Source organism: Solanum lycopersicum, chromosome 8 (genome assembly GCF_036512215.1).
Source record: "Solanum lycopersicum chromosome 8, SLM_r2.1".
Lineage (NCBI taxonomy): Eukaryota > Viridiplantae > Streptophyta > Magnoliopsida > Solanales > Solanaceae > Solanum > Solanum lycopersicum.
In genome coordinates, this window is record NC_090807.1 from 67,573,885 (window position 1) to 67,589,596 (window position 15,712).

A 15,712-nucleotide genomic window follows, 5' to 3' on the forward strand; every position below is an offset into this window, starting at 1 on the left:
ATATAAACCTTTGAATGTCTAAAAAAGGATAAAACTTGAAGATAATTTTTATACTTGATAAATTTCTCCAACTGTTTCCTCCTATGTTGCAAATTCTCATTTTCCTTGTATATTAGTTCTCTTCAATTGCTTTGTTGTTGGTGTTTATCTTTATTATTTTGCTGTTTTTAGAAGATTTTTTAGTAATACGTTATTTTGTTGAGAATATTTTATTATCTACTAATTTCATTCGATATTACAAGGAATATATAAATATTAATCCACATTTTAAATCAGGTTTCTAAAAAAACACTAGCAGCGAAGAATTCAAAGTGGAAAAACTCGATAAAAAATAAGTAATACATTTTGAAAAAATCGAGGTGAGCCGACTTGATCAAACAACAATGGAAAAAATCTTAAGCTTGACCGACTCGATCAAAAAACAATAAAAAAATTAATAAATATTTATTAATACGAAAAATATAATATGATCGACTCAATAAAAAATTATACACGTATGAGAATTTGAGGTGGGACCATTCATGTCACAAAATATTATCTGTAAAAAATTTGAGATTGGTAGACTTTGTATTTTGTAGTCCCATATGCCATGTACGTGAGCAAATTTTTGCACCAATTAAAATCTCCTCACAAAATAATTCTTTTAATTCGATACAAAGTTACAATCGATCAATAAATCTAATAAACTGAAAATGCAAAAAAAAACTAATTAATTTAGCGCTGAAATAGTGCTTAATTTGTGGTGAAAATAACATAATTTATATGTTCGATAGTTGTTTGAGATATGGCCAAAAAATCTGCACAGTGACTAAATATAAAACATTTTAGTATAATTTAGTCAGTTACTAAATAGAGAAAATGTAGTTATAAATAGATTAATTTTTTAAGATCACTAACTTTATTTATTCTCTCTTTTTTCTACGATTTGTGAGTATCATAATCCAAATTTAACGTAGTCATAAAAAATAAAAAAATTTACCCTTTGAATGACTAGAATAAGATAAAACTCAAATATAATTTTTATCAATAATAAAATTTTCCAAGGTGATTGAAATATGATAGAAAGAATTCTGAAGTGGACCGACTCAACCAAAAAACAATTGAGAGAAACTCAAGTTAATCCTCTCATTTTTGAAAAATTGCGGAGAATTCAAGGCTATCTGCTTATTATTTATAAACACAAAGATAGTGTGGAGAATTCGAAGCGATTATCTCAACATTTATTCACACACAAAATAGAATTTTCGAATTTCCTTTGAGATTACGCGAAATAATACAATTATTGTTTCATGTAAACTACTTTTTAACCAAGTTCTTGAAAAAACACAAGCGAAGAATTAAAAGAAGGTAACTCAATCGACGGAGAATTTGAGGTGTCCAACTTAGTCGAGAAATAGTGCAGAGAATTCGATGCAGTCAAAAATAGTACATACAGAGAACTTGAGATGACACATGAATAAAAAATAACACACGTAAAAATTTGAGGTGGATATACTCAATTATTGTCCTATGTGGCTATACGTTTTTTTTCTCGATTAAAATTTGCTCCCAATATAATTCTTTTCTCGATTCAAAATTACCCAATCAACAAACTCAATAAATCGAAAATTCACCAAAATCTAATTAATTTAGTGTTGAAAAAGATTTAAAATTTTGCTGAAATAGTGCTTAATTTGTGCTGAAAATAATATAATTTATAACTTCAATAGTTTGTTAAAATACACCCAAAAATATCTGCACAGTGACTAAATATAAAAATATTTTAATATAATTTAGATCAGGAGAATATAGTTATAAATAGATTAAGTTTTGAAGATGACTAGCTTTATTTATTTCTTTTTTTAACGATTTATTCTTGTGAGCATCATAATCAAATCTAACATGATCATCTCTGTTTTATTACGAATCAAAACTATATAAAAAAAAACGATTGTTTTTACCCTTTTAATGACTAAAATAAGATAAAACTCGAAGAAAATTTTATTAATAATACATTTCTCCACTTTTTTCCTACTATGTTGCAAATTCTTATTTTCCTTGTATATTAGTTCTCTTTGATTACTTTATTGGTTGCGTTTATCTTCATTGTTTTATTATTTTAAAAGATATTTTTAATAATACATTATCTTGTTAAGGATATATTAGAAATAATTTCTTTAACTCAAGAAAATTGTGATAACTTTTGTTTATATTTTATTATTTTTAAATTTTATTCGAGATTAAATATACGAATATTATTTCAATCAAGTGAACAAGAACTAATTTTAAAATGGGGTTCCTGAAAGAAACACGAATTCGTGATTACATGAAACATACAATTATTGTTTCATTCAAATGAATATGAACTACTTTTTAAACCGGATTCTTAAAAAAACACTACAAGTGAAGAATTCGAAGTCCGGCGACTCAATTGAGTGAGGTGTCCAACTTAGTCGAAAAATAGAGAATTCGAGGTGGTCAAATCAGTCGAATAGTTGAATACAAAATTTCAAGGTAAACAGACTCAATACTTATTATCATGTGTGGATAGATATTTTCTCTCAATTAAATTTACTCATCACAACGTTATTCTTTTATGCAATCTAAAGTTATCCGATCAACAAACTCAATAAATTGAAAATTCACCATAAAATTAATTAATTACGTGCTAAAAAAGATCTAACTTGAACTGAAATAGTGCTAAATTTATGCTGGAAATTATCTAATTAATAGCTTTAATTGTTGTTGAAAATGCACTTCTACAGTCGATCGACTCGGTCGAAAAATAATACATGTAAGAGATTATATTTCAGGTGGACCGGTTTTATCGAAAAAATTGTGTGAAGAATTCGTGGTGAATCGACTCGATCGAAAGATAGCGCGAAAAATTATTCAGTATTTATTTAGTCAAAAAATAATGCATAAAATTTGAGATGACAGACTCAATTGAAGGCGGAGAATTCGAGATAGTCTACTCAAATTGAAAATTAATGTAGAGATTTGAAATGAACGACTTAGTATTTGTTCAGTCAAAAAATAATATCGAGAATTCGAGATGGCCAATTGAAACAAAAATAAATATAGAGAGTTTGAAACAATCGACTTAATTTTTTTGTCAAAAAATTAAATTTTTTTGCTTTAAATTATGATAATAAAACTAAAATTACTTGATATATCGATAAATTAAAATCTCTCATCCACTTAATATCATAACTTAACAAACTAAATTGTCTTAAAAATAATGTAGTTTATTTTACCTAGTTTAGGGTAATAAACATATAATGAGCATGCCGGTACATTTGACGCCGTTAGTAACAAACCCAAATAGGATAGTATCAATTGTTCTTTTCTTCCCGTCAAATAATATGTCGTCACCCAAACAACATGGTCCCATAGTTGTAAAAAAACTAACCATGGTTAGTTTTAGGAATGAAACTAGTAACATGCATGCAGATTCGATCAAACTCAATGAATTTTGCTTAAATAAAATGCTATGTTGATAAAGACATTAAATTTAACATTCACCTATTATTTTGAAATCACTATAAAATTTAGAATCAATAATTGAAATCTTAGCTTCATAAATGTTTGTGAAGAATTATAACATTTATAAAGAGTTTTGACTTTTATGAAAATTTGCGAGTTATCCGTAAAATTATGACTTTTGCAACGTTTCAAAGGGGTATGGAATTTTTGAATAAGGTATAATAAAACCTTTGAGTGATTAGCTAACACCGATGTGTTGGGTACTAATACACAAGTGATCATTTCTATCATGGTAGGATATATTTCATCAACCTCGAATGCTTGAAACCGTGCTTTCGATTCATTTTCTTTACTAGTTTTATGTTTCTGATTTTAAAAATACTCTTTTAACTATTTTATTTCTTACCAAGTTATAAATTGTTATTGTTCTAAGTATCTTAATAATACAGATTAACAATAACATATAACATGTCGATATTCTTGACTTTCACGCGATTTTACGTCTGAACACAAAAATAGTGTTAGTCCTAACATGAATTTCTCCACATCTAAAGCTTAAATTTAATGTATCCTCGATTAAGACTAAATAAGTCCCACAATTACATGATAATTAGTACTTCTTGACTTTCACACATGAAAAGTTGCGACTTTTCTATAAGATTATGACTTTTGCGACTTTTTTAAAGGGGTGTGAACTTTTGAGTAAAGTACAATAAAACCTTTGGTGACTTGCTAACACCGAACTTTTAGGTACCAATACACTAGTGAGTAAAATCATTCAATCCTGGAATGATATATTCCATCAACCTCGGATACTTGACGCCATGTTTTAGATTATACTTTCTATACTAGTTTTAAGTTTCTAAATTTAAAATTAGTGTTTAAACATTGTTTTTCTTACAAAGTCATTCAATGTTATTGTTCTAAGTGTCTTAGTAATACATATTAACAATAATAGCATGTCGAGAATTTTAAGTTTCACACGATTTTATGTCTGTATAAATAATGGTATCATTCGTAACATAAATTTCTTCACAACTAAAACTTAAATTCAATATCCTCGATTAAGACTAAAAAAGTCCCGCCGTTATATGATAATTAGTACTTCTTAACATTCTCATGAGCTTTTACTTTTTTAATAGAATAATCGAATCACTCGTAAGTTGTAACGTAAATTTCTCTTACATCTAAGATTTAAATTTCTATTAATGTGTGATAATTTTGATAATATTTGCATAATTTATGCAATATACCCAAATTTCCATATTATCAATTGTGAAAATTTAGCAAGATTATTCAATATTCTACTATTGTTCATTATAACATATTTTGCAATTATTTTACACTGTTGCAACAAATATTATTACATGGAATATACTTATATATGTATGTTGTATTAATATTTATCTCATTTTAGAAAGTTTGAAATACATGATATACACGTGCAACACATGTGTTTGTAACTAGTACAATAACTATGTGTATACATTAAATTTAAGGTTATGACTTTTGCTACTTTTTCAAAGAGGTGTGACATTTTCAATAACGTACGATAAAACTTTTTACTGAGTTGCTAACGTCAAGGTTTTAGGTATCAATACACCAGTGAGTAAAACCGTTCTATCATGAGAGGATATATTCTATCAACCTGGGTACTTGACACCGTGTTTTAGATTCTATTTTCTCTATTAATTTTAAGTTTTTAGTTTTGAAAATACTCTTTAAATTTTGTTATTTCTTTCAAAGTTATCCAATGTTATTGTTCTAAGTATCTTAGTAATACAAATTAACAATAATAAATTGCAGGTTGACACACATGACTTTCACGCGGTTTTACACTTGTTACAATAATGACGTCACTCGTAACAAAATTCAATATCCTTGATTAAGACTAAAGAAGCCCCGTCGTTACATGATAATTAGTACTTCTTAACTTTCACATGCTTTTACTTTTTAATATAATAACGGGGTCACTCGTAACGTAAATTTCTTCACATCTAAAACTCAAATCTAATATCTTCAGTAAGACTAAAGCAATCCCACAATTGCATAATAATTAATACTCTTGACTTATTTTACACAATTTTTACGGTAGTAGTTGAGCCATTACACGACAAGCGGTGTTAACTCTACTTAGTTAATAACCAAGTGTTAGAAACCCAACCCCCACCCCGCCCCGCACACGCAAACACACACACACACTTAAATCCAAGGCAAGATTAAAGAAATCCCCCCGTTACATAATAACTAATACTCTTGACTCCACACGCTTTTACTTCTTAATACAAATTAACAATAATAGCATGTCGACAATCTTGACTTTCACACGATTTTACGTCTGAATACAATAATGGTATTACTCGTAACATAAATTTCTCCACATCTAAAACTTAAATTCAATATCCCTGATTAAGACTAAAATAGTCCCGTCGTTACATGATAATTAGTACTTCTTGACTTTCTCACGCGCTTTTACTTTTTAATACAATAATCGAATCACTCATAAGTCGTAAAGTAAATTTATCCACATCTAATACTTAAATTTCTATTAATGTGTGATAAGTTTGATAATATTTGAATAATTTATGCAATATACCCAAAATTTCATATTGTCAATTGTGTAAATTTAGCAAGATTATTTAATATTCTACTATTGTTCAAGAGTGTCATTATAACATAGTTTGGAATTGTTTTCTATTGTTGCAACATATATTATTACATGGAAAATTATATTTTCACTTTCAAATTGGAAATACTTATATATGTGTATTATATTAATATTCATCTCATTTTAGAAAGTTTGAATTACACGATGGATATACACGTGCAATGCACGTGTTCATAGCTATATTTAAACATTAAATTTAAGGTTATGACTTTTGCTACTTTTTCAAACAGGTGTGACATTTTTAATAACGTACGATAAACCTTTGAGTAATTCACTAACGCCAAGGTTTTACTCAATTTTTACGGTAGTTGTTCCGCTATTACATGACAAGCGGGTTAAATCTACTTAGTTAATAACCAAGCTTTACAATCCAAGGTCCAATTAATACTCTTGACTTCACACATTTTTACTTCTTAATATAATAACAGAGTCACTCGTAATGTAAATTTTTTCATATCTAATATTTAATTTAATGTTCTCGATTTAGAGTAAAGAATTCTCAACATGATAATTAGTACTTTTTAATTTTCGCACGCTTTTACTTTTTAATATGATAGCGGAGTCACTTATGACGTAAATTTCTCCACATCTAAGACTACAAATCTAATGTCTTCGATTAAGACTTAAGAATTCTCACCGTTACATATTAAATTATAATCTTGACTTTTATGCAATTTTTACGGTAGTTATTCCACCATTACACGACAGGCGGTGTTAACTTTACTTAGTTAATAACCAGCCCGTTACTTACCCAACCAACGCCCCACACACTTAAATCCAAGGTCCCCAATTAAGACTACAGAAATTTTGCCGTTACATAATAATTAATTCTCTTGACTTTCACACTTTTTTACTTCTTAATAATATAACAGAGTCACCCGTAACGTAAATTTTTCCATATCTAAGATTTAAATCTAATGTCCTCGATTAAGAGCAAAAAACTCCCACCATTACATGATAATTAGTACTTTTTGACTTTCGCACGCTTTCACTTTTTAATACAATAACGGGATCACTCCTAAGTCGTAACATAAATGTCACCGCATCTAACACTTAAATCTAATATCCTCTATTAAGACTAAAGAAATCCAACCATTACATGATAATTAGTACTTCTCGAGTTTCGCACGCTTTTACTTCTTAACATAATAACTGAGTCATTTGTAACGTAAATTTCTCCACATCTAAAACTCACATCCAATATCTTTGATTAAGACTTAAGAATTCTCACCGTTACATAATAATTAATAATCTTGACTTTTATGCAATTTTTACGGTAGTTGTTCCACCATTGCTTGACAGGTGGTGTTAACTTTACTTAGTTAATAACCACCCGTTACTTACCCAACCAACCCCCCCCCCCCCCCGCACACACACTTAAATCCAAGGTCCCCGATTAAAGACTAAAGAAATCTCGCCGTTACATAATAATTAATACTCTTGACTTTCACACCTTTTTACTTCTTAATACAATAACACTCGTAACGTAAATTTTTCCATATCTAAGATTTAAATCTAATGTCCTCGATTAAGAGTAAAATCTCTTACCATTACATGATAATTAGTACTTTTTGACTTTCGCACGCTTTTACTTTTTAATACAATAACGGGGTCACTTCCAATTAGTCGTAACGTAAATATCACCGCATCTAAGACATAAATCCAATGTACTCGATTAAGACTAAAAAAATCCAACCATTACATGATAATTAACACTTCTGGACTTTCGCACGCTTTTACTTCTTAACACAATAATGGAGTCACTTGTAACATAAATTTCTCCACCTTTAACACTCAAATCTACTATCTCCGATTAGGACTAAAACAAAACTCACGGTTACATACTAATTAATATGTTTGACTTTTACACAATTTTTACAGTAGTTATTCCGCCAATACACGAAAGCGGTGTTAACTCTACTTCTAACCAAGCTTATAAAACCCAACCAACCCCCCACTCTACTTCACACTACACAGATGAAAAAAGGAGAGAAACACGTTCTCTGCAGGGAGCGGTAGAAAGCAACAAATCAAGCCATATATTAAGCTGTTTTTGGGTAAACTCCGTTACAGAGTTTTCTCTTTCTCTCTCTCACTTTCTCTCTTTCTCTCACATACAAAATAGAAAGAAAAAAAAAATGAAATTATTAAGCTGTTGCTTCTTCTGTTGTTGCTCCTGTTTGTTCCAGTAGAACTAGTACTACTATTGTTAGTTAATTTTTTTTTATATTCAGCACTACTTTAAACTTTATTTTTAGTTGTTGGGGGTGTTTCTTTAAGGCTTTTTTATGTGTTGTTGTTATAGCAGGGAAGAAATGTGGTGAATTTTAGCTAGTTTTGTGATGTTTTTTTGAGCTAATTACTTGATTTTGAATTCTGGGTGTTCTTTAGTTTTTGGAATTGAAGGTTGATTATACTCATGGCAACTATAAATGGGTGGTGTTATGAGTCTCAGCCGAATATGAATTCTCCAGGTGAAAGTTTGATTTTTTGAAGTTTAATTTGAGAATTTTGGAGCTTTTTTTGTTTTTTTTGTTTAAAATGTGGATTTTTTATTTTTTGAGTTTCAGGTAAAAAAGATGCTCTGTATCATGAGCTATGGCAGTTGTGTGCAGGTCCAGTAGTTGATGTTCCCAGGGAAGGAGAAAGAGTTTATTATTTTCCTCAAGGCCACATGGAACAAGTAAAAAATTTTATTTTAAAAAAATAATTGAATTCTGTGTTTTTTTTTTTTTTCTGTTTTAGGTGAATCTGGTTGATTCAAGGCTAAGTTCTTGTTTTTGAGTTATGGAGTTGTGAATTTTTATTGAATTTCTCAATTTGAGTGTATATTTTTAGTTATGTTTTCTGGGGATTGTAAAATCTGTATCTTTCTCTTTTTGTCTCACTTTTTTTGGTTTTGTGGAAAAGTTGGTAGCATCAATTAATCAAGAAATGGATCAAAGAGTTCCATCATTCAATCTCAAATCAAAGGTCCTTTGTCGAGTTATCAATAGTCATTTCCTGGTATGTTTATATTTCATTGTGTTATTTGATCAGTTTATTTTACATACATTGTATTCATACTTGTTAGTAATTCATCCAAAAAAAGTGATGAATTTATTGTTGGGTTCAAAATTCAAACATCGGAAGGTGAGCCTTGGCGTATTCGTAGCTGGCAAAGTTGTCGGTTTGTCGCCAAGTGAACGACCATGAGGTCACCGTTCAATGCGTGTAAGCAATCTCTTGCAGAAATGCAGGGTAAGGTTGTGTCCAACAGACCCTTATAGTCCAGTCTAGCGGGAGCTTTAGTGCACCTGAATGCGTGTAAAGTTCATACAATTTTGTATTTGAAATGTAAAATGTTTTTGATGATTGCTTGTAGGCTGAAGAAGACAATGATGAGGTCTATGTCCAGATCACTTTGATGCCAGAGGCACCACATGTAAGAAGTTAAAATTGTTGTAGTATTCACTTGTTTATATGCATTTTATTGATCAATTTGGTTTTAATTATTGATCTGATTTTTAGGTACCCGAGCCGACTACTCCGGATCCATTAATTCCGCAGGATGTAAAGCCTAGATTCCATTCTTTCTGCAAGGTCCTGACAGCCTCCGATACAAGCACTCATGGTGGATTTTCTGTTCTAAGGAAACATGCTAATGAATGCCTTCCTCCATTGGTAATATAAGTGTGATCATTTTGTATAGGCTAGACTACGTTTCCCCCCCTGTTTTGACAAGTTGTTGAATTAGCTGTCGTGTTTGTTATACTTTGTTAGGACTTGAACCAGCAGACTCCGACCCAGGAATTGATTGCGAAAGACCTTCATGACGTGGAGTGGCGCTTCAAGCATATATTTAGAGGTAATTGTTTTGTTTGTAGAGTGTAACAGAAGATATCAATGAAGCTTTATCATGTATTGTAAAGGTCAAAAGTCATCCGTCTTTGTTTTAATTATAACAGGCCAACCTCGGAGACATTTACTTACCACAGGGTGGAGTACCTTTGTTTCTTCAAAGAAATTAGTGGCAGGGGATTCTTTTGTATTCTTGAGGTATCTCTCTCTGGTCCTAGCTTCTCGTATGAGTATGATATTTGATTGCATTGTCTATCACTATTGCATGTCATGTCATATATCCAGAACAGTTAATGTTGGTTTGTTAATAATCATATTCTAATGGATATGTACGCTCTAGGGGTAATAATGGACAGCTGCGAGTTGGGGTCAAAAGGCTTGTTCGCCAGCAGAGCTCAATGCCGTCATCGGTGATGTCAAGCCAGAGCATGCACCTAGGAGTCTTGGCTACAGCATCTCATGCTGTTACAACCCAGACAATGTTTGTTGTTTACTACAAACCGAGGTTTGTCACATACACCTCCTTTCAATTATCCCGTCATCCTTACGCAGTAGAGATCATTTTCATGCCAGAGAACATACTAAATCTTTCATATGCTCTTCCAATTTTCTGCTTTGACAACCTTCAGAACCACTCAGTTCATCGTAGGCGTCAACAAATACTTAGAGGCTCTTAAACATGAATATGCAGTTGGCATGCGATTCAAAATGCAGTTTGAAGCCGAAGGGAATCCTGATAGAAGGTAGTGATATCAATTACTCGCTAGCTCCATTTTGATTTATCTGTCTTACTTTCCTTTATAGTTTGTTTAAAAGAATGCATCTTTCCCTTTTTGGCTTTAATTCAACTTAAATTCCGTGCCAAGTTAAAACCAGCAAATAAATTGAAATGGTGGGAGTATTCAGAAGTCCTCCAATTAGATGTGGAAGTCTTTGATCAAGATGTTTATTTGCCAACTGCTTAGTTCTGACATGTATTTGTTTGGGCTCTCCCCTATTATTTCTCAGATTTATGGGCACTATAGTTGGAATTGATGATCTTTCTTCACAGTGGAAAAATTCTGCGTGGCGATCCTTGAAGGTTGATATCTACATTTATATTTCAGCAATATTCTTTAAGTTCAATTGGAAATCACCAATTCTCCCTTCGTTCCAGGTCCGATGGGACGAGCCTGCAGCCATTGCAAGGCCTGACAGAGTTTCTCCTTGGGAAATTAAACCTTATGTGTGTTCAATTCCAAATGTCCTTGTCCCACCAACCGCAGAGAAGAACAAAAGGCATCGGCTACATAGTGAAATCAAAATATCAGGTCTGAATGAAAATTCTCAACAGCATGGTGGTTTTTCATGTGTTGGTTGCTGATATTTTAATTTCCATTTTCATTTTCTTAATTATCTTGCCTTTCTTTTCCTGTTAGAACAACCTTCATCCTCAAATGCTTCGGCGGTTTGGAATCCTTCCCTTCGATCGCCTCAGTTTAACACCTTTGGCATCAACAGCAGTACTAATTGCGCATTAGCGTCTCTTACAGAGAGTGGTTGGCAGCTTCCTCATTTAAATACTTCAGGTATGCTTGTGGATGAGCCAGAAGACGGTAGGAGTGCTCCAACTTGGTGTGGTTTTCCATGCGTTTTGGCCCCGCAGTTCGGTCAAGGGACTAATCAGCCGATTGTTATTCCTACTGATGGGAGAAAATGTGATACCAAAAAAACCTGTAGATTATTTGGTATTGACTTGAAAAGTTCCTCAATTAGCACTACTGAGGCACGACTACAGCTACAGCCAGCCGGCATTTCTTGTGTCTTTGCAGAGAGAGCACCTCCAAACACGGTGCCTGCTGGTGATTCAGATCAAAAGTCTGAGCTTTCAGTAGACTTCAAAGATCAAATGCAAGGCCATTTGCGGTTACCCCTAAAGGAGGTTCAAAGCAAGCAGAGTTGTTCCACCAGGTCTCGCACAAAGGTATTAAATCAAAAGCCAAAAAATTGCATTCTTACCAACTCATTTTCGCCACAAAACATATTATTAAACTCTCTAACATCTTTTCACATGTGGAATCCCTTGAGAAGGTGCAAATGCAAGGCGTAGCTGTAGGTCGTGCAGTGGATTTAACCATATTGAAAGGATACGATGAGCTTACAAAGGAGCTTGAGGAGATGTTTGAAATCCAAGGAGAGCTTCAGTCACGACAGAAATGGGGGATCTTGTTTACAGATGATGAAGGGGATACAATGCTTATGGGTGATTATCCGTGGCAGTAAGTTCTCTCTCACTTAAAAAAATTTAAGACTGAATACATATACAACCACTGCATAAGATCTTTTCTACAACCTGTAATTTAACACATCACTTAAATCACTTAATTGCAGAGACTTTTGCAATGTGGTGAGGAAGATTTTCATTTGTTCAAGTCAGGATATGAAAAAATTGACCCTGTCTCGCGCAGACAGTTAAGCAGCTCCTTTCAAATGAAATGATGGCGGAAGATGGTGAAAGTTAAAGACTCCGCCTTTTGAAGTGGTACCGTTTTGTGATCTCTTTGGCTTCATTCTCTATATATAGTAGGAAAGAACGACAGGTTGTTGACATAGCAAGGCGTAGAAGCTTGTTTTTACGCTCTTTTTAGCCTAGTGCAGCTCCGTTTTGAGAGCAGTTAAGTAAGTAACTAGTTATAATAGGATAAGACTAGTAAAAATATAGTACTAGAAGTAGTAAAAAGTTAAGGGTGTTCTCTAATGGGGAGTCTATATAGTAGTAGTTTATGTAGTTTTCTATTCGCGCGTTAACCTGTAAATACTCATGTGCCATTGTAGTATTCTGGAAATACTACAATGTATGGTCTTGTTAACGTGCTTTATGCCTTATCTTATATGAAAACTCCATGGTGGAGATTGCTCTGTACTTGCTCTTTCTGTATGACTTTTGTGATGCACAATAGGGATTTCTTGTCTAAATTTAGACTCTTTTGGCACAATCATGCATCACTTTGTAACTTTCCCCTTTACTGAACAAAAAAATCTTTCAAAACGCTCCTTCGCGTGTGTGTTTGTTTTATTCTTTGCTAAAGGGTGATCCTAACATTTAAATTAGATACCGTTTTCTTTACTATAAGGGTGACTTGAACTCAAAACCTGTTTTATTAGTATGTTACTCTATTTAGAAGTTTAATAATTTATTAGATATGACATTTCTATTTACCTTGCTATTTCTTTTAACAATATTTACCTTTAGATTTATATAAGTTTTTGATTCATTAACTGACTTTGGTTAAGATGTTGAGTGCAAAATAAATAGATGGTTCATCTTTTGAGCTAGCGTAGAGTCATTTTCCTTTAAACTTTATAAAGCACTTACAATCACATATTTGTGCATTCTTAGTGCACGTTTGACCATGGATAATTTTCACTATTTTATGGAACTGTATATTATAATTTTTTTGGAATTAGAAGAACTCAAAAAGACTCTTTTCATAATTTTATTCCGAATCACTCGTACAAAAATCAAAAAACAATTTCAAGTTGTATTCATTTTCAAGCAAAAGTTCAATTTGTCACTATCACTTGTAACACAAATATTTTCCCTTTCGAATTTCACAATTTTAATATTCTAAGTTCCTTTTTGAGAACTTTTAGTGAAAGGAAAATTGGGCTTTGTGAATTGTTTGGTCTTCAATATCCCTATCCTAGCTAGGAAGAGTGTCCATATAGTCATGGGCCTCATGAGTTGTCAAATGTTACGTAAAGGTATTTATCTTTGCATGAGTGTTTGGTCACGCTCAAAACTTCTTTATTATAAGTCTGAGTCTTTGTGTTATGTATCCATGCTTGGCTTGCATGATGTTTGTGTCATTCCTAATCTTATTGAATGGACTATAAAGGACTTAGTCAAGTATAACTATAAAATGACGATAGCTTATAGACAACTTCGTAGTTGTTGGAGTATACAACACGCTGACATCGACTTCTTGGAGTTTAGTAATCATAATTTTTTTTAAAAAAAAAACAAATCTCCTCAATCAACTTCTTGATTTTAGTAGTAATCCATCGATTCAGGTACATTCATGACGTGATGTGTTCGATTAATATTTATTGAATTAAAAAATTCTGAATTTTAACATTGTGATTTTTTCGTGAATTTTACATATAGATCAACATAAAATAATATTGATCTAGATAAATTTGGTATCACCTACTTCATAATAACCTTAAGTCATTGATCATTATGTATAATTTAACTTATAAGCGGTCCTAACTGAACAAAGAGAGATATATGGGTCATATATGAATTACTTAAGTTCGATAATTTTTATTAAGATTATATTAGATAATTAATAAAGTTATTATTATGATATTAACTTGAGATCGTTGTAAATTTATATAATTATCTTAAATCCATCTCTGTAACTGATCGTTCTTTGGAAGTAGTCACAAACTTCACAGCTAACATAACTTTTTAATAATCCGTCGTAAGTAAAATATTTTCAAATTAGCGATAACTTTTATTATTTAGCTACAAAAGTCATTCACTAAGTTTTATAACTTATTCATTATATTTTCTATTTCAGAGTTTAAAAATGTGAACAGGGACATAATTTTACTTATAAAGATATAGTTTTTTTTTTTAATCATAATTCATTATATTTAATATACTTTACTCTGGGAAAATACTCAAACTTAATAACAACTTAAGATAAATTGCTTATAAAGAACTTTTTCTCTTAAATAATTTAATTTTCCAAAGCCAAAGATTATGGAGCGTAAAAAGAAAAAAAATAATAAATGAGTGTTTTAAAATATTAAAAAAGAAATAAACTAAAAGTAACTTTTAATTGGCTAGCTATCACGGTTAAAGTTAACTTATCGTGTATAAAAATTCTACACAGTCAATGCACATAAGTTAATCTCGATCACCAATTACTATCACTTATATTTTATGGCTATTATGGCATATCATTTATTAGTCAACGCTAGTAAGGGAGAAATTAAAATTTTCGTTAATAATATTTAAAATTTTAATTAAAATAAAGGTAACCTTGCTAGTCAATTATTAAAATTAAATGACTTTTTGAGTTATTAATCATATCAAAATTTAGACAAACATGTGTTTTAGTAATAATTCTAGGATACTATCACTAAGTTTTAATTAGGAGTTAGTAATGATATTTTTAAAGATAAAATAAAAAGTGATTATATATTAGACGTATTTGTTTTCATACGTCTTTTTAAAAGAGATAAAAGATAATTTAATTATGATTTTTTTTTAAGTCTAAAAGACTAGTAAAAGAATGAATTAACCAAAATGCCTTGAAAGCTATATCTACGACAACTAATGCTTGTAAATTTTAAATTCCATTTTCTTAATACATGGTGACAAAACATGATATTCTTGTTGAGGTATATATGGTCAAGAATACAAGAACAAGAATACAGAGAATCTTATTATTTTATTTAACAAATCAACCTAAAATGTGCTATAATAAAAAATATTTATCATTTATAGTAATAATATTTTTTTTCACTTGATCACTTTTAATTTATTTATAATATAAGTTTAATACATATTATAAAGAAGAATTTATTATTTACATATAATGCAAATTCTAATGATGCATAATACATTTATTACATATTTTAAAACACTTATAATACAATGTGACCATTTATACTAAACAAACACAATAAATTTCAAAAAACAATTATATTTCAAATATATTGCATAAATAATTCCCTTTTAATACA

At 30.9% G+C, this 15,712-nt stretch overlaps 1 protein-coding gene across 2 annotated transcripts; it reads left to right on the top strand.

The window, feature by feature from the left end:
• The first annotated feature begins 8,085 nt into the window (after positions 1–8,085).
• Positions 8,086–12,875, top strand: ARF9 (auxin response factor 9). Of its 2 annotated transcripts, XM_010326986.4 has the most exons (15): positions 8,086–8,190; positions 8,525–8,607; positions 8,704–8,816; positions 9,044–9,139; positions 9,498–9,557; positions 9,644–9,796; positions 9,896–9,980; positions 10,081–10,171; positions 10,314–10,478; positions 10,603–10,716; positions 10,982–11,054; positions 11,130–11,283; positions 11,392–11,936; positions 12,044–12,231; positions 12,344–12,875. In XM_010326986.4, the coding sequence occupies exons 2-15, from the start codon at positions 8,553–8,555 to the stop codon at positions 12,426–12,428; spliced, it is 1,977 nt and encodes a 658-aa protein (XP_010325288.1). In that variant the 5' UTR covers positions 8,086–8,190; positions 8,525–8,552; the 3' UTR covers positions 12,429–12,875. The 2 variants fall into 2 exon arrangements, with proteins under 2 accessions (XP_010325288.1, NP_001234534.1); NM_001247605.1 differs by lacking the exon at positions 8,086–8,190 and having other exon boundaries at positions 8,568–8,607; positions 12,344–12,472.
• The last annotated feature ends 2,837 nt before the right edge of the window (positions 12,876–15,712 follow it).